The sequence below is a fragment of the Gorilla gorilla genome, chromosome 10 (assembly GCF_029281585.2).
Source record: "Gorilla gorilla gorilla isolate KB3781 chromosome 10, NHGRI_mGorGor1-v2.1_pri, whole genome shotgun sequence".
Classification (NCBI taxonomy): Eukaryota; Metazoa; Chordata; class Mammalia; order Primates; family Hominidae; genus Gorilla; species Gorilla gorilla.
This window is the reverse complement of record NC_073234.2, coordinates 60,878,766-60,905,731: the sequence shown is the minus strand read 5'-3', so window position 1 is coordinate 60,905,731 and position 26,966 is coordinate 60,878,766. Positions and strand designations below refer to the sequence as shown.

Below are 26,966 nucleotides of genomic sequence, written 5' to 3'. Positions count from 1 at the left end.
TGGGACCCGGGAGAAACTGACTTTGTGTTAATAAAAATAATATGAAAACAAATTGGCTTTGGTTTCATTTCCAGTAACAAGATAATGATTTGGAGAAGTCCACCTCCTGAAAACTAAAAAGGTTAGCTTAAAAGGAAAGGAAGAACATTAAAATGAACATCTAAAATTACCAAAGATCTAATGAGATGGTATGGAACTATATGGCCAAAATCAAAGTGAAGGTGGGAACACAAAGATGTAAGCAGAACACCAAAGCTGTGTTTTCTTGTGAGCATTTGCTTAACCTGGTGGATCTGACCTTTAGTTTCCCCAGCCTTGAAAGGATCAGATCACATCTCAAGGTCAGGAGTCAAATACATGGGTATTTCCATTAGGCTGGGGCACCAAAGGGATACAAGTCAGTGTGACAATCAGAAGCAAAACCGTCCACCTTCTACTCACTGACAAGACCCAGAGAAGGCTCATAAGCAATTCCTCCTGGAGTTGCTCAAATTCACATCATGTATGTTATTTTTTTTTAAAAAATTACTCAAGCTTTTAATTAAGTGAAAATTTCACACAGAGAAGACCTCAAGCAAGGAAGTTTATCAGGGAAAAGGAGGGTGTTGTGTAATGATAGAAGTGTCTTTATACCCATGTAGACCAGTTGTTAGATGGGGGATGCCTGAAGAAGGCAGAGTGAGCTTGGGCATGGTCACATTTTCAGCAGAGGTATTTCTGGGAGAGGGCTGTAAGGTAAGTTGACAACCTTCCCAGTGGCTGGGGAAAATGAATTCCTTCAGGTCTGGGTGGCACTGAACAGTATTTATGAAAGAAAACTCAATAAATAAATTAATAAATGCATGTGTAAATAATTGCCTTGGTGAAGGCATTTGTTGATTCTAGTGAAATTGAGATGAGGTTTCAAAGGACTTAAGGTATATGTGGAATAGAAGACACAAAACATGGAGATACTAATTACAGATTGACTCTTCAGTAAAAGCTGAAACCCAAAATAACTGCGGTCGTGTGCTGCATAACGTGTTGGTCAATGATGGACTGCATATACAATGGTGGTCCCATAAGATTATAATGAAGTTGAAAAATTCCTGCCCCCTAGTGACATAGCATTGTAGCACAACGCGTAACTCACGTGCCTGTGGTGATGCTGGCATAAACAAACCTACTGTACTGCCAGTCGTATTAAAGTTTAGCACCTACAATTATGTGCATTACCTAAGACTTGATAATAAACGTGATATTACTGGTTTATATATTTACTACAGTATACTTTTAATCGTTATTTTACAGTGTATTCTTTCTTTTTTTTTTGAGACAGGGTCTCATTCTGTCACCCAGGCTGGAGTGCAGTGGCGTGATCTCGGCTCACTGCAACCTCCACCTCCTGGGTTCAAGGGATTCTCCTGCCTCAGCCTCTTGAGTAACTGGATTTGCAAGCATGCACCACCATGTTCGGCTAATTTTTGTATTTTTCGTAGAGATGGGGTTTCACCATGTTGGTTGGGCTGGCCTCAAACTCCTGACCTCAAGTGATCTGCCTGCCTCGGCCTCCCAAAATGCTGGGATTACAGACATGAGCCACCACACAGTGCCTGGCCTATTTTAGAGTGTACTTCATATATATATATATATGTATATATATGTGTGTATATATACACACACACACACACACACACACACATATATATATATACACAGCTTCATTATAATCTTATGGGACTTCCATTGTATATGCAGTACATCATTGACCAAAACATTATATATATATATATAATATATATACACACACACATATATATACACATATATATGTGTATATATATGTATATATATAGATATACAAAGTTAACTGTAAAACAGCCTCAGGCAGATCCTTCAGGAGGTGTCCTAGAAGGCAGTACTCTAGGCTATGGTTTGTGTTTGTGTTAGCTTTTAACCACAAAGTTAAAAAAAAATTAAAATAGACAAAAGTTTATAGAATAAGAATCTAAAGAAAAAATATTTTTACAGCTGTAAAATATATTTCTGTTTTAAGCTAAGTGTTTTTACAAAAGAATCAAAAAGTTTTAAAATTAAAAAGTTTATAAAGTAAAAAGTTACGGTAAGCTAAGTTTAATTTATTATTTAAGGGGAAAAAAATAGGATGGGTGCAGTGGCTCACACTTGTAAGTCCAGCACTTTGGGAGGCTTAGAAAAGAGGATTTCTTGAGTCCAGGAGTTCGTGACCAGCCTTGGCAACAAGGTGAAACCTCATCTTTACCAATAATGCAAGACATTAGCTGAGTGTGTTGGCACATGCCTGTAGTCCCAGCTACTTGGGAGACTGAGGTGGGAGGACTGCTTATGGCCAGGAGGTGAAGGGCAAAGGTTGCAGTGAACTGTGATTGTGACTCCAGCCTGGATGACAGAGCAGGACTCTGTCTCCAAAAATAAAAATGGAAAGAAAAAAGAAAAAAATTTGTTTTAAAATACATTTAGTGTAACCTAAATATACAATGTTTTTAAGGCCTACAGTAGTGTACAATAATTTCCTAGGCCTTCACATTCACTCACCACTCACTCACCGACTCACCCAGCACAACTTTCAGTTCTGCAAGCTCCATTTATGGTAAGTGCCCTATACTGGCATACCATATTTAATCTTTGATATCATATTTTTACTGTACCTTTTCTATGTTTAGATGTGCTTAGACACACAAATACCAGTGTGTTACAATTGCCTATAGTATTCAGTACAGTAACACGCTGTATTGATTTGCAGCTTAGGAGCAAAAGCTTATTCCATATAGCCTAAGTGTGTAGTAAGTTATACCTTCTAGATTTGTGTAAGTATGCTCTATGATCTTTGCACAAAGATGGATTTGCCTAATGACATATTTCTCAGAAAGTGCCCTTGTTGTTAAGTGATGCATAACTGCTATTCTTAGAATGGTAGACCAGATTTCACCCATGCCACACTTTTACAGTCCCTCACTGCACAAAGTAAAATAGTCTTGGTGTTGAGCATAGCAAGGTGGTAAGAAAAGCATCTGAGTCATTGTAACTCTGAAGTCACAAGAGATTTACAGGTCAAATTTATATCACAGATGTTTCTAAAAACATTGAGAGGTTTATTATTGAAAGTAGTTCCATTAGTAGTTGGTGCCTGGGATAAGAAAATCTAAATCTTCTCTAATGAAATATATATTTATCCTATTAATATTTCTCAAATAATATGCTTTCTAAAGACAATAAGCAGTGTACAATGTACAGTTCAAATAAATGAAGCTTAAGAGAAAAATGACAATGTGAAAGAGATGCTTCAGGATCAACTAAGAGCAGAAAAAAAACAGCTAAGAGTCCAAATACCAGAAGGTGAAACATAGGATCTGAAATAAAGACACATTTGAACATTTCTTCAGCGGGCAGGAAGCTATAGGATTAAGGGGATTTGAAAAAGAGTCAAGTAGAACTTCTAAAAAGAAAAAATATAATATGTATAATATAAAATGTCATATATGGAGTTCATAGCATTTTAGATACAGATGAAGGAAAAATTAATTAACTGGAAGATAAGGCAAAAGGGATTTTCTAGAATGCAACATGGACAGAAACAGAGATGAACAATGTAAACCAAATAGTCAAGACTCTTCAAGGTGGAGTAATAATGTCTAACTTATGTCTGATTGGAATGCCAGAGAAGGGGAATATAGAGGAGAAATATGTTTGAAGAGATAACGACTAGGATGTAACTAGAACTGATGAAAGATACCAATTTGCATACATACGAGAAACTGAGACTCCAAATAAAGATAAATTAGGACATCCCCACATTGACACACTAAAGTGAAAATGCAGAAAATAAAAAGAAAAGGCATGGATGACTCCCACAAAAAATGTTGGGTGAGAGAAACACAATGCAAAGAATTTATATAGTATGCTTCCATTCACATAAAATTAAAAATCAAAACTGAACTCGATTGTTTAAGGATGTAGAAATGTAAGTGGTAAAATTATAAGGTAAGTAAGAAAATGAAAAATAGAAACATTAAGAGAGTGGTTATTTCTATAAAGAAGGGAAAGAATTACAATTGAGAAGTAGGCAGGTAGAGGATTCTGAGATGCTGGAAAATGTTCTATTTCCTGACCTAGCTGGTGGGTAAATGGGTATTTCTTGTATAATAATTCCTTAAAATATAATTTTATGCTTTATATATTGATTTAGTACATTATGTCTCTAAATTTAAAGATGAAACAAACTAATTTACTTTCACTGAATGAACTAAAATTGTCCTGAAAACATTTGGTAATACATTTCCCAAATGTCTGAGTTTCTCATCTCAGTTTTAGTTGTTGATTTTCTCCAGCCTGTCAACTACAGCATATGGTTTAATAAATATAAATGATTCACAGATAATGAAAAAAGCCATTCATTTCCACTTAACATTGCTACATCATGCCTTTTCAGTTTTAACATCAAAATTAAGACTATACATTCAATAAAATTGTGAGATTTTAAGCTTAGATTGTTGGGTACAGAGATATACTGAGAAGTAAAGAAGAGCAGCAGGTCTGGTGCAGATAATTATTTAAAGTTTGACATATGTATTTAAACTTCTTATAAAACATACAGATGGAAATATTCAATAGATGGTTGTGAATACTGATCCAAAACTCAGAAGAGACTGGGGGGTCAGAAGCAGATTTGTAAGTCATCTGTTGAGAGGCCATCTGTATTTGTTTGCTAGGACTGCCAAAACCACAGACTGGATGGCTTAAACACTGAAATTTATTTTGGCTAGAAGTCTGAGATCAAGGTATTGGCAGTGTTGGCTCCTTCTGAGGGTTGTAAGGGAACTATTGTTCCAGGCCTCTCTCCTTGGCTTGTAGGTGGCTGTCTTCTTCCTGTGTCTTCACATCGTCTTCCCCCTGCACCTGTCTTTGTCCAGACTTTCTCTTCTTATAAGGCACCAATCTATTGGATTAGGGTTCACCCTAATGGCCTTACTTTAATTTAATTATTTCCTTAAAGATCCTATCCACAAACAGGGTTATATTCTGAGGTATTAGGGATTACGACTTCAACATAGGAATTTTTTCAATGTACAAGGAAATTTAGCCCATAACACTATCAATTAAAACCTGAGACAAGATGACCTGGCCAATGTGCAGAGCACATTGAGAAAAGAGAGCTCTGAAAAAAGCCATATTCAGAAGAGTTAGAAGAGGACAGAGGCTGAGAAAGAGATAGTTTAAAGAGATAATCAGTGAAGTAAAAAATGGCAGAACATTCAATGAGGATCTATCTGGACTTAGTAAAGCAAATGAACTTGATGAAGCTATATGTGGTGACCACTGATAGAACAGAGTTTACAGAGTGGGAAGGAGTGGAAGGCCGATTGAAGTGCATAAAGGAGTACATCTAAAAAGGCACAATGAGAATGGAAAGACAGTAATGAATGTTAAGAAGTAGAAGAGGAGATGTAGAAAGAAGGAGCTGATATAATAACTATGTGGGTGATTGTGCAGGACAAATGATAGAGTGACCATTAAAATATGGCTTATGATTGAGCACAAGAAATCATTTCAATGATACAAATGCAGACAGAAGACGCAGGTATAGAACTTTTGTCAGGAATACAGCTTACTATAGAGACCTATTTACCAGGGGAAGGCCAGTGTTCAAATTCCTCTTAAAATGTTATTAAGGGGAGTTCATATGACAACTGCAAGTATCAGTACCACCATAATATTCTATTCAGAACACTGACAAAATTTCTCATTTATGCTTTTATAAAATCACTATCCGAAAGTCCATTCCAACATTGTGAGTTTCTTCTGCATACTAAATACTACTCTAGGAAAATGCTGAAAAGTTAAATTGGAGGAGATAAATCACTTTAGAAAATTATTTATTGTTTACATTTAATAACATTATTTATGTTTTACATAATTATGTTAATTTAAATAATATTTATTTTAAAATTTAATTGTACTTTTACTTCTCTTGGAATGAAACTTTCCATATAACAAAAATTTTTTAGATTTTCAGACAATCCATTTTCAAATGTAATTTCAGCTCATAATATATAGAAAATGGGGAGCTTCTTTTCCACAATCCACATAGATATTATTTAGCATTTTCTGTATTTTCTCCTAGTACAAACATTTCATAAAAACAAACTGATTTACAGGGAGGGGAACAACATACACTGGGCCTGTTGGGGGGCAGAAGGAGGGAGAGCATTAAGATAAATAGCTAATACCTAGGTGATGGGTTGAGAGGTGCAGCAAACCACCATGGCACACATTTACCTATGTAATAAACCTACACATCCTGCACATGTATCCAGGAACTTAAAATAAAATAAAATTAAAATTGCCTTGCACCTACTGATGCTATTGTTCTTTCAACAGTTGACCTTTTCTCTGGCATTGTATCTTTAAGTGTGCAGACACCTAAGCCACAACATTTTAAAACAAGAAGGAGATATTTGACTATTGTTCTTTCTGATGGATATGCTTTTAATCTATGTATAGAAGTTATGCAGTATATGTTTTCATATTATTAGACGACTTTATCCAATTGATATACTGTTACAAAAGAGTTACATGCTTAATGTCATTGTAAAACAAGCTACCTAGTGAGAAGTTCCTGAACAAAATGAATCTTTTTCCTAAAAAAATTCTTTTTATGCATTCTATTTAACATTTGCTAAGTTGATAGTATTAATTCATGTGTATATATTATATACTTTTTCTATTATGTTATCAATTACACAAGCTTTGAAATCTGAGAGGATAAAAAAGCTTTCATACATAATCATCAAATTATCAGGGTCTTCATAAAAGTTTTAAAATACTCATAGAAAAGCAACAAATATAAACATAATATGCTGTCATTTTATTGTTATCTTGACTTTTAGTTCCAGTGTAAACCAAATTTTATCTATGGTTATTAACATTGCAGTGGAGAAGTTCTAGAAAGCATCATTAAAACTTAGTGATTATTTTTCACTAGTAGGCAATTTTGAACTGTTAAAATCAAACAGAAACTGTTAACACCACGAGTACATTCATCCTTTGTAATAACCCACTGAGGGTGAATTTAGGCTAGAAGTTTCTAATGGTAGGAATCTCTTCTTATCCATCATGTATTCCCAGTTTAAGTACTGTGTGAAATAACTGCATGTTGTATTAAACTGAATCACGTCTCAATGTAAATAGTTGCAATAATAAAACCTATTTAAGAATTGGTTTTTTGAATAGACTAAGTCTATTTAAGACTAAATGACTATTATGACTATTACTATTGCCATTGTTATTTAATGTCACCTTTTTTTTTTTTTGAGATGGAGTCTCACTCTGTCACCCTGGCTAGAGCGCAGTAGTGTGATCTCAGCTCACTGCAACCTCTGCCTCCCGGGTTCAAGCGATTCTCCTGCCTCAGCCTCCCGAGTAGCTGGGATTACAGGCACCTGCCACTAAGCCCAGCTAATATTTTGAATTTTTTTAGTAGAGACAGGGTTTCACCATGTTGGCCAGGCTGGTCTCAAACTCATGACCTTGGGATCTGCCCTCTCTTGGCCTCCCAAAGTTCTGGGATTTCAGGTGTGAGCCACCATGCCCAGCCTTAATGTAACCTATTTTTGAGCCCAATAAAATTATTCACTAAATCAATCATTCAATATTTATTAAGCACTTATTTGTGCCAAGTTCTCTTCCAGGCATTGAGACTCAAGAGTGAACAAAACATGCAGAGATCCCTGCCCTAATCAAACTTACATTCTACTGCTAAAGACAGATAATAACTACATGTAGTAAATAGATTACATTAAGATGTATACATCAGCTGGTGTTGAGTGCTTCAGAGAATAGGTATAGGGAAGGAGTGGAGTGGGGTAAGATTTGCAGTTGAAAGTAAGGTATTCAGGAAAGGAGTTCATGTGAAATTAGTATTTGAGCAAAGACATACATGGGGTGAGAAAGTGGAATCTGGGAGAAATAGCAATTACACAAAAGTATAAAAGGGTCTGCAAGAAATTTGTCTTTTAATTTATTACAGAATTTGGTATAGAATATTGATAATATAATCTTATTATGTTATTATCCATCTTCTTAGACATCTGCTTAAAACATATGCAAATTATCCACATTTTAAATCCCTTACATATAGGGAGGTTTTAACTCATTAAAGCTGAAGTCTAATTATAACTCTGAAAAAGTTATTTTGGAGGAAGAACTAATTATAGCATGTAGAAGTGTGGCAGGCCAGGTCTCACTAATGCAGGCTTCCGTAACAACTGTTTCCATGCTGACTGAGTGGTGAAGTTAAATATTAAAAGCCAGTGCCCTTATACAAAGGCTGAGATTTAACAAAAGCCCATCAATAGTTTTGCCTAGGCATTTCCTGGGCCTTAAAGCATGACAAAATAATGAAGGAATTCTTAACAGGACCACTGAGGACTAAATAAGTTTTACTGTGGGTCTAAAGAAACTCCCCAGGCCTCCATAAACAAGTTTATTGGGAGTCTGAAGGAACTCCTCAAACCTTCGAGATTTAGCAGGAGACAAGAGAAGGATAATCGCCCCAGCACCTGGACCCATTCAGATTAAGTAAATTTACTGAGGCTCTATAGGAACGCCTTCAGAACTCAGACGTTAGTTATAGATTAAAAGAAGTTAGGCCGGGTGCGGTGGCTCATGCCTCTAATCCCAGCACTTTGGGAGGCCAAGGTGGGCAGATCACGAGGTCAGGAGATTGAGACCATCCTGGCTAGCACAGTGAAACCCGATCTCCACCAAAAATACAAAAAATTAGCCGGGCATGGTGGCACACGCCTGTAGTCCCAGCTACTCAGGAGGCTAAGGCAGGAGAATTGCTTGAACCCAGGAGGTGGAGGTTACGGTGAGCTGAGATTGCACCATTGCACTCCAGCCTGGGCAACAGAGCAAGACTCTATCTCAAAAAAAAAAAAAAAGAAGACGTTATATCACTTATGCCTTTAGATGAATGCACATTTACACCTAGACATATAGTTTATATAGTATATAGCTTAAGATATATAAGCTCTTGAAAAATTTGTAATTTGGAGTTGGCCTGGTGATAATTTCCAGGCCTTCTCCCTGTAACTGGTTGCAGAAATTAAAACTCTCTCCCTCCCCATTTCATCTGCATCTCACTATTCGGCCCTGAGAAATAGCCCAATCCTCAGTTTGGTCTGGGAACAGAAGTAAATACTAGCTATTTGTAAAATATGTCATACAAATCGGAGTTTTAGTGAGGTAAGGGAGCATATTGTGTGGCTATTTGAGGAGAGTATTCTAAGTAGCAGAAGCAGCAGTACAAAGGTGGGATGGTGTATTAATCCGTTCACTCACTGTTAATAAATACATAACTGAGACTGGGTCATTTATAACGGAAAGAAGTTTAATTGACTTACAGTTCAGCATGGCTGGGGAGGCCTCAGGAAACTTACAATCATGGCAAAAGTGAGAGACCGGACTAGCTGGATTTCCTATAAGAATTCCTAAGCCTAGCTGGGGAAGGTGACCACAGCCACCTTTAAACATGGGGCTTGTAACTCAGCTCACACCTGACCAATCAGGTAGTAAAGAGGGCTTACTAAAATACAAATTAGGCTAAGAGCAGGAGGTAAAGAAATAATCAAATCATCTATTGCCTGAGAGCATAAGGGGAGGCACAATGATCAGCATATAAACCCAGGGCATTCGAGCCGGCAGTGGCAACCCCCTTTGGGTCCCCTCCCATTGTATGGGAGCTCTGTTTTCACTCTATTAAATCTTGCAACTGCACACTCTTCTGGTCCATGTTTGTTCTGGCTCGAGCTGAGCTTTCATTTGCTACCAACCACTGCTGAATGCTGCTGTCGCAGACCCACTGTTGAATCCTACCCCTCCGGATCTGGCAGGGTGTCTGCTGTGCTTCTGATCCAGTGAGGCACCCATTGCTGCTCCCAATCAGGCTAGAGGTTCACCATTGTTCCTGTGCAGCTAAGTGCCTGGGTTCATCATAATTGAGCTGAACACTAGTCACCGGGTTCCACGGTTCTCTTCCATGACCCAAGGCTTCTAATAGAGCTATAACACTCACTGCATGGCCCAAGGTTCCATTCCTTGGAATCCATGAGGCCAAGAACCCCAGGTCAGAGAACAAAAGGCTTGCTGCCATCTTGGGAGCAGCCGCCACCATCTTGGGAGTGGCCCACCACCATCTTGGGAGCTCTAAGAACAAAGACCTGCCAGTAACATCTGGTTGCCTGTACGGGGATTCTCCAAAGCGATGAGTAATATCAGACCACTTTTGCTTGCTATTCTGTCCTATTCCTTAGAATTGGAGGAAATACCGGGCCCCTGTTGGCTGGTTAAAAATGATTAGCGTGGCCACCGGACTTAAGACTCAGGAGTGAGGCTTCCTGGAAAAAGGCTTTCTAATGACCCCCAACCCTTCTGGGTTGGGAGCATTGTTCTGCCTGGAACCAGGTTCCACTTTCACAATTTCCTGGGGGAAGCCAAGGGCCAACTAGAGGCAGAAAGCTGTCGTCCTGAACTCATGGCATTGGCCGGTCGAGTTCATGGCACAGCCAGAAGTCTCTACTCAATAGTTGCCCATGCATGTGCCCCTACCTCTTCTTCTGACCCATACCTCCTGGGTCCTGACCAAGACTTTCTTGAAAGTGTAGCCCCAAAATTCTCCTTACCTCTGATCCCTGCCTCCTAGGTACTAATGCTTCAGACTTTCATTTCCTATCCCAAGTATTAGAGCAAGTTGTATCTCCAAAGGGATCTAAGGAAGCTCAATGCTGCGTCCTCAGGCATCTAGGCTATGAATCCAGGGAGACTGCCCCTGGTATCCCTCCCAATTTAGGTATACAGCTCTTGACATGGGAAGTTATGTGGGACCCGTTCCCCACCACCCTTGCCAGGGCCCCAAGTTTGTAAGTGGCTAGGAGGATTGCTCTCCCACTGTGCAAGATACTCTCCTCTCCCAATTTCTACCCAGCTTACCCGCCCCCTGCAATACAAACTCCAAGCCTTGGCTCCTTGGCCAGGGCCTTAGAGCTGATGACCCAGTACTTTAACAACTGGAATTGGGTCTACAACAACATAATAGATCAGGATGAAAGCAAAATGAGTAAGTTAAAGGGAAAAGAGAGAAGGCAGAGAGAGGGAGAGAGAAAAGAGAGAAAAAGGGAGAGAGAGAAAAGAGAGAAAGAGAGAAAGTCAGAGAAAAGAAAGAAAGAGAGAAAAAAGAGAGAGAAAAAAGGGAAAAGAGGGAAAGAGAGAAAGATAGAAGTAGTAAAGAAAAAACAGTGTGCCCTAGTCCTTTAAAAGCCAGGCTAAATTTAAAACCTATAATTGATAATTGAAGGTCTTCTCCATGACCCTATAACACTCCAATACTACTTTGTTGTCAGTGTAAACAAGAGCATAGCCTGGAAACACTGAGACCACGGACAACCCTTAGCCTTCCTATCAAAAATCCTTAACCCAGTAACCCACGGATGGACCAAATGCATTCAATCTGTAGCAGCAACTGCTTTGCTAACAGAAGAAAGTAGAAAAATAACTTTTAGAGGAAACCTCATTGTGAGCACACCTCACCAGTTCAGAGCTATCCTAAGTCAAAAAAAGCAAAAAGGTAGCTTACTAACTCAAAAATCTTAAAGTATAGGGCTCTTCTGTTAGAAAAAGGTGATTTAACACTAACCACTGATAATTCCCTTAATCCAGCAGATTTCATAACAGGGGATTTAAATCTTAATTACTATGCAAAGGTCCGACCAGACCTAGGAGGAACTCCCTTCAGAACAGGGCAATAGATGGTTCCTCCCGAGTGATTGAGGGAAAAAAACACAATTGGTATTCAGTAATTGAGGGAAACTCTCGTAAAAGCAGAGTTAGGAAAATTGCCTAATAATTGGTCTGCTCAAACGTGCAGACCAATTTTGCACTCAGCCAAGCCTTAAAGTACTTACAAAACCTGCAAGCCCATCTTTTTCTCCTCGCTCTCCTTCGCATAGGAAAAAGGCACATAGGATAAACAAGATCCATCTCTCATATTTCATACCCAAAAGGACTTAATTCAGGGCAACAAAAAGTTTAAGACTGATAAGCAGGGTGTATTTCTACAAAGGAAAAGAAGGACAAAGCCCCTAGTGGGCAAAAACTCTATCTCAGTCCTGACTCAAAAGGTTGTCTACACCCTCTCTTAAATGAATTTGCATAAGAACTGTTGTTTATGGGAATGCATCTTGATGGGGCAGCTGTGTTCTTATGAAATATTCAGAAGCCCAGCCCAGCTCTAGAACTCACCCCGAGCGCAAAGGCAATGTTGGGCACACTGGTAAAGGACCACTAGAATCCAGCAGCCCAGACCCATTTCTCTGTGGTCAAGAAAGGCGGGAAAAGGGGTGCAGGACTGCTACATCTGTGAGCGTAACTAATCCGATAAGCAGAGGTCCATGGGTGGTTATGCACCCCGGAAAGGAATAAGCATTAGGACCATAGAGGACACTCTAGGACTAATGCTCATTGGAAAATGACTAGGGGTGCTGGCATCCCTATGTTCTTTTTCCAGATGGGAAACATTTCTCCCAAGGCAAAAATGCCACTAAGATGTATTCTGGAGAATTCAGCCCAGTCAGAGTGCATATACCTTTTTCTCTGTCAGACTTGAAGCAAATTAAAATAGACCTAGGTAAATTCTCAGACACCCCTGATGGCTATATTGATGTTTTACAAGGGTTAGGACAACCCTTTGATCTGACATGGAGAGATATAATGTTACTGCTAGATCAGACACTAACCCCAAATGAGAGAAGTGCCGCCATAACTGCAGTCCGAGAGTTTGGCGATCTCTGGTATCTCAGTCAGGTCAATGATAGGAAGATAACAGAGGAAAGGGAACAATTCCCCACAGGCCAGCAGGCAGTTCCCAGTGTAGACCCTCATTGAGACACAGAATCAGAACATGGAGATTGGTGCCACAGATATTTGCTAACTGACGTGCTAGAAGGACTAAGGAAAACTAGGAAGAAGCCTAATAAATTATTCAATGATATCCACTATAACACAGGGAAACGAAGAAAATCCTACTGCCTTTCTGCAGAGACTAAGAGAGGCATTGAGGAAGCATACCTCACTGTCACCTGACTTTATTGAAGGCCAACTAATGTTAAAGGATAAGTTTATCACTCAGTCAGCTGCAGACATTAGAAAAAAACTTCAAATTCCACCTTAGGCCTGGAGCAAAACTTAGAAACCCTATTGAACTTGGCAACCTCGGTTTTTTATAATAGAGATCAGGAGGAGCAGGTGGAACGGGACAAACAGGATAAGAAAAAGGCCACCACTTTAGTCATGGCCCTCAGGCAAGTGGACTTTAGAGTCTCTGGAACAGGGAAAGGCTAGGCAAATCAAATGCCTAATAGGGCTTGCTTCCAGTGAGGTCTACAAGGACACTTTAAAAAAGATTGTCCGAATAGAAATAAGCCACCCCCTCGTCCATGCCCCTTATGTCAAGGGAATCACTGGAAGGCCCACTGCCCCAGGGGACAAAGGTCCTCTGAGTCAGAAGCCACTAACCAGATAATCCAGCAGCAGGACTGAGGGTGCCTGGGGCAAGCGCCAGCCCATGCCCTCACCCTCACAGAGCCCCAGGTGTGCTTGACCATTGAGCGCCAGGGGGTTAAATGTCTTCTGGATACTGGTGTGGCCTTCTCAGTCTTACTCTCCTGTCCCAGACAACTGTCTTCCAGATCTGTCTCTATCTGAGGGGTCTTAGGACAGGCAGTCACTAGATACTTCTCCCAGCCATCAAGTTGTGACTAGGGAACTTCACTCTTTTCACATGCCTTTCTAATTATGCCTGAAATCCCCACTCCTTTGTTAGGGAGAGACATCCTAGCTAAAGCAGGGGCCATTATACACCTGAGCATAGGAGAGGGAACACAGGTTATTGTTCCCTACTTGAGGAAGGAATTAGTCCTGAAGTCTGGGCAACAGAAGGACAATATGGACAAGCAAAGAATGCCCAACCCATTCAAGTTAAACTAAAGGATTCCACCTCCTTTCCCTACCAAAGGCAGTACCCGCTTAGACCCGAGGCCCAGCAAGGACTCCAAAAGATTGTTAAAGACCTAAAAGCCCAAGGCTTAGTAAAACCATGCAATAGTCCCTGCAATACTCCAATTTTAGGAGTACAGAAACCCAATGCACAGTGGAGGTTAGTGCAAGATCTCAGGATTATCAATAAGGCCGTTGTACCTCTATACCCAGCTCTACCTAACTCTTATACCCTGCTTTCCCAAATACCAGGGGAAGCAGAGTGGTTTATGGTCCCGGACCTTAAAGATGCCTTTTTCTGCATCCCTGTATCTTTAACCTCCTTGTTAAGTTTGTCTCTTCCAGAATCGAAGCTGTAAAACTACAAATCATTCTTCAAATGGAGCCCCAGATGCAGTCCATGACTAAGATGTACCGTGGACCCCTGGACCAGCCTGCTAGCCCATGATCCAATGTTGATGACATCGAAGGTACCCCTCCTGGGGAAACATCAACTGCATGACCCCTACTACACCCCAATTCAGCAGGAAGCAGTTAGCGCGGTCATTGGCCAACCTCCCCAACAACACTTGGGTTTTCCTGTTGAGAGGGGGGACTGAGAGACAGGACTAGCTGGATTTCCTATAAGAATTCCTAAGCCTAGCTGGGGAAGGTGACCGCACCCACCTTTAAACACAGGGCTTATAACTTAGCTCACACCTGACCAATCAGGTAGTAAAGAGGGCTCACCAATTAGTCTAAGAGCAGGAGGTAAAGAAATAGTGAAATCATCTATTGCCTGAGAGCACAAGGGGAGGGACAATGATCGGGATATAAACCCAGGACATTCGAGCCGGCAGTGGCAACCCCCTTTGGGTCCCCTCCCATTGTTTGAGAGCTCTGTTTTCACTCCATTACATCTTGCAACTGCACACTCTTCTGATCCATGTTTGTTCCAGCTCAAGCTGAGCTTTTGCTCACCATCAACCACTGCTGAATGCCACTGTTGCAGACCCACCGTTGACTCCCACCCCTCCGGATTTGGCAGGGTGTCTGCTGTGCTTCTGATCCAGCGAGGCACCATTGTGACTCCTGATCATACTAGAGGCTTACCATTGTTCCTGTGCAGCTAAGTGCCCGGGTCCATCCTAATTGAGCCAAACATTCCACGGTTCTCTTCCATGACCCACAGCTTCTAATAGAGCTATAACACTCACCGCATGCTCAAGGTTCCACTCCTTGGAATTCATGAGGCCAAGAACCCCAGGTCAGATAACAAAAGGCTTGCTGGCATCTTGGGGGTGGCCTGCCACCACCTTGGGAGCTCTAGGAGAAAAGATCCACTGGTGACAAAAGCAGAAGCAAAGATAACCTTATCCACATGACAGCAGGAAGGAGAAGTGCCTAGCAAACGGGTAAAGCCCCTTATAAAGCCATCAGATATCATGAGAACTCACTCACCATCACAAGAACAGCATGGTGGTAACCACCCCCAGGATTAAATTACCTCCCACTGGATCCCTCCTACAATACAGGGGGATTATGGGAACTACAATTCAAGATGAGATTTGGGTGGGGACACAGCCAAACCATATCAGATTCTGAGTGTGATTCTGAGGTATGAGTGTACCTGGTGAGCTCCACCAATAGTAGGGAGGCCTCTGAGGCTGGAGTAGAGACAGTAAGAATAGGTAGGTAGGAGGTGAGATGAGAGAGTTGGGGCTGATGGAGCAGGGCCTTGTAAGCCATGTTAATGGTGTTGGTTTTATTTTGAATGAAATGAGGCCATGCAGAGTTTTGAGTGGAGAAACACAGCATAAGAGTCAGTTTGCACAGGACCATGCTGGCTGATGTCCTGAGATTAGCCACAGTGAATAAGTAGATGAATAGAGAGACTAGCTGAAAGTCCATTATGGTAATCTAGGCCAGAGGTGATGGCAGCATAAATGAGGGGTATCAGGGTGGTGGTAGTGGGGGTGTAGAGAAGAGGTTGGACTCAAGATTAAAGTAAAAATTAAGAGGATTTTCTGATGGAATGAGTAGGAGATGGGTGAGAGAAAAAGAGGAGTCAAGGATGGCTCCAAACTGTAGGTAGAGGTAACTGGAAGAACAGAGGCTCCATTAACTGAGATGAAAAGACATTGGGAGAAGCACATCTGTGGAAAAGATGGAACATGGAAGTGGAGTTTCATGTTGGGCACATTGAGTTTCAGCTGCCTAGCAGACATTCAAGTGAAGATGATTAATATGAGCCTGGAGCTCAGAGGAAAAGGCCAGGCTAGATATATAAACTTGAAAGTAATGAGCATATACATGGTATTTAAATTCATAGAATTTGAATAGAATCCCCCAGGGAGTGAATAACAAAAAGAGAGATTCAAATTTGAGCCTCAGGGTCCTCATGTTAACAGGCCTTGGGATATGAGAAGGAATCAACAGAGGATAAAAAGGAGCAGCAAATGAAATAGAAAAAAGCTTGGAATTTGCAGAAGTGACATAAAGTGTACTGAAAAGCAGGAATTGATCAACTGTGTTCAATGCTGTTGTTGAGAAGTTGATAAAATAAGGACTGAAAATTGACCATTAGATTCACAAAAGGGGATCAATCACCAGTGTCCTTGCCAAGAGCACATCTTTTTCAGTGATGGAGTGAAAACTTGAAGGAACAAAGTTCATGAGTGAATAAGTCAGGAAGTAGAGTCCATGAGCACAAATACCTCTTTTGTGATATTTAATCATTAAAGGGAAAAGAGAAATGAGAAGAGAGCCAGAAAGGAAGTGAGTTCCACAGTTTTTTTTTAAAACAGCTTTATTGAGATATAATTCTCATTTCATAGCGTTGTTTCATGTATGTATTTATTTATTTTGAGTTAAGAGAAATAAGCTCATGCATTTATACTGTTGAGAATAATCCAAAAGGGGGGAAAACCTAGAGATGAATGAATTGCTGGCATAATATTCTTGGATGGAATCCAGTATACAAATGAAAGAGTTGGCCTTTGATCATGGCACAGAGAGTTCACCTGGATAAATAAGAACATAGGTAAAGTTTGAGTAGAAATCTGGTAGAGTTTCTTTTGATAGCTTTTGTTTTTTCAGTAAAACTGGAAATAATGTTATTAACAGAAAGGGATGATGGGAAAGAGGTGTTGGATGTTGGAGAGGAGAGAAGATATGAAATAGAAGAATATGACAGCAAATGGACTAGAAAATATAATTGCCTAGCTGTCTTAAGGGTCCATTCAGGGTAATGAATTTAAGAGAGACAAGTTAGCATATGGTTCATAGATGAACCAGTTGTGTTCATCTGCATAGTGTAGTTGGGAAGAGGAAAGAGTTGAATTTAAGCCATGGTTAGGGTTGTGCCAAGCAAATGTAATGAAATGTTCCCCGATTCTCCTAAGCTAAAAGTAATCTCACCATCCTTGGAGCTTCCATAGCATTCCCCTTCAATCTTGCTTATTGAAATGTTGTATCTTGCATATATTCTTAGTTGCTCAACAGCCCCTGATAACTTTGTATCATTCTGGCTCCTACAAGTCTAAGCCTACTGTGAAGCATATAGCAGAATAATTATGTCATAATGATAATCTAAAAAATGGGTTTCCTGAGATCAAATCTTCTTCACAATGAAGTTGTGTATGATAAAGAAAAGAACATCATCAATGGCAGTGTTATTGTGAGTCATATGTCTCAATGTATAAGATAGTTCCCTCTGAACTGTATTTTTTTCTATGTTGGAGAAAAGTCCTTTATGTACCATCTTAATGAATTTGTGAATCATTGAAAGAAAAAAGGCTGGGTTTTGGAAAAATGACAAAGTCAATGAGTTGTTAGTCTCTTTAACCTCCATTTGTTACCTCTTTCTCTGTTCTTGGAGTGAGTCCTCTTCTCCAGCACTAAAATGTCTATTGTTTACCATCTCCAAATACCTGACTCATAGAAAAAGCTCTGATACTTACACTGGTGTCAGATTTAATATTGCATGGCCTTCAGTAAATGTGCCACCTTAATCAGGCAAACGCAATTGAAATGTTTTAATCTGTTAAATTCTGTCCCCTTTTGAAATAATTTAAGACTCAACAAATAGACTAAACAGATTTGGCCAGCCAAGGAGCATGTGTAAAAGCATTCAATATGTATTGGTGAGGCCCTCTGAAAAGGTAGGAATTATTTTCTGTTTTAAGTTAGTTGAGTCATGAGTAAATAAAGGGGAAGAAAAAGGATGTTGGTCCATACCTTTTCCCCCTTTCCTGGATTCTTCTGCTTTTCTGGGGAGATAAACTAAGGACTGCTTTCATTTTAGCTGCTGAAGTCTTTTCTTGGTAGCAACTGGGAGCAGATGAGGAGCAAATGGCATCAACGAAGCTGTGGAGGTGGCCTTTCCATTTTCCAGGTCCACCTGACTGGCGCAAGAGATTCCTCCCTTGTTAATCCTCTCTACCCTGCTCATCACAGACCAGACCAGAACTCCTCTCAGATTCTAACTCTAACTTCTCTCTTTACCCAGGATATCTAGATATATATTGATGAATGACATTTTCTATTTAAATTTGTTTTTGTCCTAAAACATTCTTTTTATGTTGTTTTTATTTTAATATATTTTCTACTTATTTACATATCTTATTGTAAAGTAAAAACTTATATCATTAGAGTCTTACATATCCTTGTGAATAATAAATCCATTACTGTACAGTTATACATCTTAGTGCATCTATACCTATACTTATGACACGTATTTCTCTAAGAAAATGCCTAATAACGTATTGATAAGTAAAGAGTTCTTTGTTTCAAAGTAGGTTAATGTTTAAAATACATTTTGTTGTTAAGGGAAAGACAATTACAATATTTAATCACAATATTTGAGTTTCTTGAGGTATTAAGACTTCTGCAGTGATTAATAGGGGACAGATAAATATGTGTATCCTCAGCATATTTAGTTTTTAATCCTGGGGCTTTTAGTTCCTGGTTTTGCTGTTTGCACAGGGTGGCAAGAAGGCATGTTGTGGGTTTGGTATGAGCTGGATTTGGTTCAAGATAGAAGATGTCATAGGAGTAAGGCACTAAACAGACTGAAAGTGGATTTCATCTTTGGCAGCCTATGACATTTGCCTTTGCTCTCTCGTCACCAAGTTTACCACAGCTAGCCTATGATGGCAGACAGTGGGATGAGTGGGTATAAAAACCAAAGTTACAGGGGCCCTTGTAGACTTTTCTCTCCAGAATGACTATCCTCCATTTCTAGGTCCCAAATCACAACCATGAATTTGATCTTATGGTACTTGGTTGTGGCACTTTGGTGCTTCTGCAAAGGTAAGAAACTAATTTAAAGAATTCTTTCAAATGTGATGGACCCCAAGTATATATTTGTTTGAATGTTTAGTGTTCTGTACATCAAACATTTTTCTTCCTAGCAATCTTTCTTACACTACACTTTAAAGTAGGATAAGAAAACTGGATTTTTCATCTTACTGTGTATTACCTCAGCTTTAACAATCGTGTCTTAAGAGTGTGGATACAAGCATACCTTGGAGATATCTCGGGTTTGCTTCTAGATTACCACAATAAAGTGAATATTGCAATAAAGCACACACAGTTTTTTGCTTCCCAACACGTTTAAAAGTTATGTTTACCCTATACTGTAGACTAAGTGTACAATAGCATTATGTATAAAAACAATATATATAACTCAATTAAAAATACTTTATTGCTAAAAAATGCTATGATCATTTGAGTTTTCAGTGAGTTGTAATCTTTTTGCTGGTTTGATGTTGACTGCTGCTGAGTACCCAATGTGGTGGCTGCTGAAGGTGGTGGGGGTGCTGTGGCAATTTCTCAAAATAAGAAAGCTATGACATTTGCCACATTGATCGACTCTTCATTTCATGAAAGATTTCTTTGTAGCATGCAATGCTGCTTGATAACATTTTACCCACAGTAGAACTTCTTTCAAAGTTGGAGTCAGTTTTCTTAAATCCTGCTACTGCTTTAGCATTTATCTTTGTCTACTCTTCTAAATCCTTTGTTGTCATTTCAACAATGTTCACAGCATCTTCACCAGAAGTAGATTTCAATTAAAGAAATCACTTTCTTTGCTCATTCATAAGGGGCAACTCATCATCTGTTCAAGTTTTCTCATGAGATTGCAGCAATTCGGTCACATCTTCAGGCTCCACTTCTAATTCTAGTTCTCTTGCTCTCTCTACCACATCAACAGTTACTTCTTCTACTGAAGTCTTGAACTTCTAAAAGTCAGCTTCTTCCAAATTATTTTAATGTTGATATTTTGGCTTCCTCTCATGAATCATGAATGTGCATCCAGAAAGGTGAATCCTTTCCAGAGGATTTTCAGTTTACTTTGACTGTATTCATCAGGGGCATCATTATTTATGGCAACTATAACCTTATGAAATGTATTTATTTCTTCAATAAGAAGACATGAAAGTCAAAATTACTCCTTTACCTGTTGGCTGCAGAATGGATGTTGTGTTAGCTGCCTGAAAACAACATTAATCTCCAGGTACATCTCCATCAGAGCTCTTGAACTCTTGTCAATGAGCAGTAATATTTTGAAAGGAATCTTTTATACTGAGCAGTAGCTCTCAGCAATGGGCTTAAAATATTCAGTAAGCCCTGTTGTGAACAGATGTGCTGTCATCCAGGCTGAGTTATTCAATATTTAGAGCATGGCTAGAGTAGATTTAGCATAATTCTTAAGGGACCTAGGACTTTCAGAATGGTCAATGACCAGTGGTTTTAACCTCAAGTCAGAAGCTGCATTGGACCCTAAAAAGAGAATCAGCCTGTCCTTTGAAGCTTGGAAACCAGGCATTGACTTCTCCTCTCTAGCTATTAAAGTCCTAGATGGCATCTTCTTCCAACCAAAAGCTGTTTTGTTTACAATGAAAATCTATTGCTCAGTGCAGCCATCTTCATGAATTATCTTAGCTAGATCTTCTGTTCTGAACTTGCTGCAGCTTCTCCATCAGCCCTTGCTACTTCATTTTGCACTTTCATAGTATGGAGACAACTTGTTTCCTTAAATTTAATGAGCTAACCTCCGTCAACTTAAAACTTCTCTTCTGTATCTCCCTTACCTCTCTCAGCCTTCAGACAACTGAAGAGAGTTAAAGCCTTTTTCTGGATTACAGTTTGGCTTAAGAGAATATTGTGGCTGGCTTGATCTTTCCAGGCCACTCAAACTTTCTCCATATCAGAAATAAGGCTGTTTGGCTTTCTTATCATTCATGTGTTCGCTGGAGTAGCACTTTTAATTTCCTTCAAGAACTTTTCTTTTGCATTCACAAATTGGCTATGTGTTCAGCACAAGAGACTTAGCTTTCAGCCTACCTTGGTTTCCACATGCCTTCCTCACTAAGCTTAATCATTTCGAACTTTTTGATATTAAATGCAAGATCTGCCACTCTTCACTTGAACACTTAGAGGCCATTGTAGGGTTATTAATTGGCCTAATTTCAATATTATTGTGTCTCAGGGAAAAGGGAGGCCCAAAGAGAGGGAGAGAGATGGGGGCAATGACCTGTTGGTAGAAAGGTCAGAACATAAGCATATATTAAACTTGCCATCTTATTGAGTGTGGTTTGTGATGCCTCAAAACAATTACAAGAGCAACATCAAAAATCACTGATAACAGATCACCGTAACAGGTATAATAATAATAATAATAAATTTGAAATATTGTGAGAATTATGAAAATGTGATACAAAGACCTGAAGTGAGCACATGCTATTGGAGAAATGGTTTCAATAGAGTTGCTAGTCACAGGGTTGCCACAAATCTTCAATTTGTAAAACACATAATATATGTAAACCTCGGTAAAGTAAAGCACAATAAAATGAAGAGTGCTTTTAAATATATGTATACACATTTAAATATATTTGCTTTTAGCAACTGCCTAGAACTATTACTAAGCAGGTCACACAAGATACATACAGTGTTGTTTGTTACTCATTTTCATCACAGTTTATGCTTTGATGGTTCTATCTTGAATACATATCCATATTAAGACTAAAGACGCAAACAGGTAATCATGTTTTTCACAAATCAAGAAATTATCACCAATTAAAAAACTGGGTCATCATCAAAAACAACACTTTAACATCTTTCCTGGATATTTTAGAAAGTTCATTAATTAATTTCAGAAATTAATTTAAAGGTAAGATGTAATTTATTTTGAGAAAATTAAACACTAAGCAAAATGAAAAAATGCCTAGAAACAAACATTGTTCTGTTCCTGAAAATGGCAGAAAAGATAACATTATCCAAATGTAAGGGAAAAAGTCTGCAAAAAGTAGGTTTTTTCCATATCTAAACTTAAAAGTCTATTCTCTAAATTTGAAAGTAGAACACAAAGCATATGTCTTATTTTTCTCTGAGATGTCAGAATATAGAGAACTGCAATTATTTGTTATAATTAAGAGAAAATATTTCTGTTTAATCCAACTATCTGGGAAATTGTCTGATGAACCATTAGAAAATGATTACTTTGTGTAATAGTGATTTTCGTAATCTTACATAGTGCTTTGCTATATTCTTTTTTCCTGTTGCATAAATGTGTTTCTTGTTTCCTAAGTAATGGGGCAAAGAGCAAATTATTTTCAAAGTATTTATTAAATGCCATATCACCGTAAAAATAATCTTAAAATTACTTGTTAAAGTATATTAAATTTACTGAAGAATTGGCTCATGTTTCTAAGGTAAATTCCTATACATCCATCCATTTTAGATCTGGAAAATGATTCCGACTATTTCAATAGGCTTTCCATGGACAGGTGACTTATCAACAAAATTCAAAGATTTTATGTATTTATTCATGATGTCATTGTGGGAACTGAAAAACATACTTGGAAAACTGCTCTTTGCAGAAATCCTGGGTGCCTTATTTGAAATAAATTTTTGTTGCTATTAGTCGGTGTGATTTATGTTTCAAATACAGACTCTCATTGTTTTCAGTAGGTTATAGGATGATAAATCTTGGGGCCTGGAAGTTGCTGAAAGCAAATATTTAGGCAGTATCCATATAATCAATTGGAAGAAACATTTGCATTGTTTAATCAAGCATAACTATACAGAAAGAAAAAATTGAAAAACAATTTTTCTGGTTAAGTAGAAAAAAACAGTTATAAGAGACATAGTTCAGGCATAAATACGCATAATCTACTTTTATTTTTTTCTAAGGCTATCCTATATTATCATTAAAGTCCATATTATTGATTCTGTTCTTTTATTCTTGTTTCTTTTTTGTCTAAGTCACTGCTTATGAACACATTACCCAGAAAATGTTTAGGGGAAATAAAAGCATGTAAAATTTAGATCAGAAAATATACTTTAGATCAACAGCTGTAGTCATGTGAAAAAGATATAAAATATTGGCTAATATTAATTTGTGAGCTTAATTTATTTTGTCATGCATATTTTCAAGTCTTAGTTGGCATTGAAAATTTTGATATCAAGTATGCTGGTAGGTAAATGTGTTACATAGATCATTTCCTATTAAATAGAAAAGCTGTGAAATAATAAATTACTATTGAAGTATTACACTTACCAGATAAAAACAGTGGATTGCTTATATTGAATTTTAGGGAAGAACAAAAACAAAAAGAACATCTTTTTCATTGTCTTAAAATATGTTATAGAGAATTATAAAATAAGCTGTTTTTTTTTCATTTTTAAAATAGACGTGGAAGCCTTACTTTACCGACAAAAATCAGGTCAGTATCTTTCAGGAATTAATCTTTACTTTGAAACATTATGCTGCATTGTGAGGCTGCTTTTGGAATCATAAAATTGGTGTGTTTCTTACACACTTGGTTTTGTGAATGAGCTCCCATGATGCCTCATTTACCCCACGTGACTCTGAACTCCTTAATGACAGGATTTTGGTCTATGTTGTTCACCCTATATTCATAATGCCAGGAGCAGTGGCTGCAATGGAGTAGGTCCTCAGTACATCTTTGTTTTAAATGAATAAAATAAATTGGGATGATCAATATAAGATTTATTTTGCCTACAAGAATTTTCTATATGAAAGTAACCAAATGCTTTGCAGGTAAACTTTCTGAAATAAACCAAGGACACCCTAACTTCTTACCAAAGAAGACATGGGACTTCTGAAAATAGCTTAATCTTTTTTTTAGGACATGAAAATGCATGCCCATTATCATATTATATCTATACAATGATGCCCTTGGAATCTACTGACTTGTGTAAGACAGTTTGTCCCTATTCCAGAGATTGTTTCTGAGTTTCTGTGTCTGCTTTTGATTTGCCTTTCTGTCCCCTGTCTTCTGTTCAACAACTAGCTCTATATTCTCATGGGATCATCATGTCTACTTTTAGCAGTCAGTTCCAATTCTTACCTATTGTTTTCAGTCCACTGGGCTGAGAACACCATCGATCCAAGCTCATTAGCCTTGTACTGTGGTAAGGATGTGAACTCTGAGTGAGGTCTCAAGAGATTTCTCCTGATGGGTCCAGTGAATAAGCAAGAATTCATACATGGGCTCAATGATATGTCTATTTGCTGCAAGAGGATTTGGGGACAACTTCTTGACTGCAATCTGCATTTCAGATAGTCAGAATTTTCCAGGTGTTTAACTTACATAAAGAATATTACTGTGCAGTTTTCTTTTGAAGCATTTATATTAAGTGTCTCCAAACCACATCTATAAACCATTTCTTCTTAGCCTTTGGCTAAATCTGTGTGTGTGCATTTGTTTGTGAAGCTACATAAGTTTGGTTTTGACAACAATTTATGAGAACATATGGGAAATGCTTTATCTTTTAAATGTGCTATTTACTGTTTGTCTTAATTTACTCCTTCATCTCTGGGATAGGTTTACTGACCGTAAGTCTTGGATTTTCCTGAATTGGATTTTAGTTCAAATTTCTAAAAGTTTATCTTAGTATCAGACCATGTGCCTTGACTATTTATTTGAATAATGCGTTCAGTTTGGGCTTAGAAAATTTAAAGGTTACAGAGCATAGAGAAGCATTAAAAACAAAGCACAATCCTGTAAGTCTCCAAATAAAAATGTTACCGAAAACATCTTTGAGATTTCTTTAATATGTAATCAACATGCAACTTTATGCAAAATTCTATTGCCATTGTTAAGTACTTTATTTCACAGAATTACTGAGAAAATTCTTTTGGAAACCAATGACTTGATGTATTTAATAAAAATATTTTTGTATTTGTAAATCTCAATAAGTGTGTGTGTATGTAAATTATACTTTTTGTTGTAAAGTACCCATTCTTATTGTGAGTTTTTGACTCAGCTGTACTTACAATAGCTTGACAAGGTTGCACATTTACATGCCATTTATTTAAGTATGGAGAAAATTTACCTTGATTTACAATAATGACATTTAAATAATTTGTAAGTTGTGTATACATAAATTTTAGTATTCAGCTGTAAACTAGAAATTGTAGACATTTGACTCAGATTAAGTAATTGTAGTCTATTCAGTACCTTTGTCACGTGAAACTATCTTTTAACTAAAGCTTCTGCGTTTTACCAAAAGAATAATAGTCTTTTGAAGCACCTTTTCAGGCATCTAAAAATTATTGGGTTTTGCTGCATTCTAATTTATGCATTTAGACTGGGTGTGAGAGTGACTGGAAAATTAGCCCAGACTTTCTTCTTTATGGCGGTATCCTGGAGAAGCAGAAGTGTACCATGGGCAATGGCTAATTACCATATTTATGCCTGAGTATTAAATTCAATGAGTATATCTCTTTGGGAGCACCTCCCAAAGACAAGAAATGGCTGTAATCAAGATTCACTTTCTAATGGCAAATCTATCATTTAGAGACACTACTAATGACAGCAATTCTCCCTTTCTTTCTTCAGATGGTAAAATAGCAGCAAGCAGATCAGATAAATTACTTTGTTCTCTTTTCTTATACTATTTATACTCAAAAGCAATAGGGTGGTAGCGCTTTGCTTTGGACATACGGCATATCTCCCCTGGAAAAATCCTTCAAATGCTTAAAATATAATCTCTCTTATTATTACAGACATGCTTTAATGTGTTTTTGTATAATCTGGGCCAGACATTTTAATCTTTGATCAATACTTACACAGGTGGTGAAATTTAAAATGGAAAATTGTTCTGGTTATTTGCTTAACCTAAAATATCTTAAACCTGTGATAGAAATGTGTATGTAAATTTAAGGCTTTACTTTCCTATATTTTCATTGGCAGGACATGCTGTTGTTTTTCTCTTCCAAGATTAATTCCTTAGTGATCTGCTTTAAAATCAATCTAGTTTCAACAGTTTTACTAGATCCCATCAGGTGATTGAATATCACCATTATCCTTTACTGTTTGTTTCTCTACCCACTGAAATGAAAAAATGAGCCATAGCAAATCAACAAGACTGCTTTTATGAAGTTTTTCTGAAATCCAACATTAAGATTATTGCTAATATCAATTTAGACTCAATTTTATTCTGGTCTATTGTACACAGCAATCAAAATAGCCCAATATACATTCCTGTGCTTTTCTTATAGGGCATTTTACATCCCTACCTCATTCTACAACATAAACAAAATGTAATTTTTTTTCTTTTTTTTTTATTATACTTTAAGTTTTAGGGTACATGTGCACATTGTGCAGGTTAGTTACATATGTATACATGTGCCATGCTGGCGCACTGCACCCACTAACTCGTCATCTTAAACAGCCTTCTTTGAGGGAAAACATAAACTGAGATTAGGCAGCAGCTCAGTTGTGTCAGGAAGACAGCAAGATTATTTTTCACAGCTATGGACAGGACTCATTAAGTTCCATCACAGTGATATAGTTAAGAGTTTCTCTACAAAATCTGGTTGCTACTTTTGTAAATGGGGGCATACGAGTTTTCAGCATTCTTTAGAAGCCCCCATTCACAAATGA

General features: G+C 38.0%; 1 protein-coding gene across 1 annotated transcript in view; it reads left to right on the top strand.

Annotated features, from left to right (window-relative positions):
• Window positions 1-19,307: 19,307 nt before the first annotated feature.
• The window catches only part of MUC19 (mucin 19, oligomeric), a 181,107-nt gene continuing 173,448 nt past the window's right edge, over window positions 19,308-26,966 (top strand). Inside the window, exons 1-3 of the mRNA XM_055358896.2 lie at window positions 19,308-19,359; window positions 23,745-23,777; window positions 25,920-25,944. Coding sequence (XP_055214871.1) covers window positions 19,308-19,359; window positions 23,745-23,777; window positions 25,920-25,944 — 110 coding nt within the window. The remainder of the gene's footprint in view (window positions 19,360-23,744; window positions 23,778-25,919; window positions 25,945-26,966) is intronic.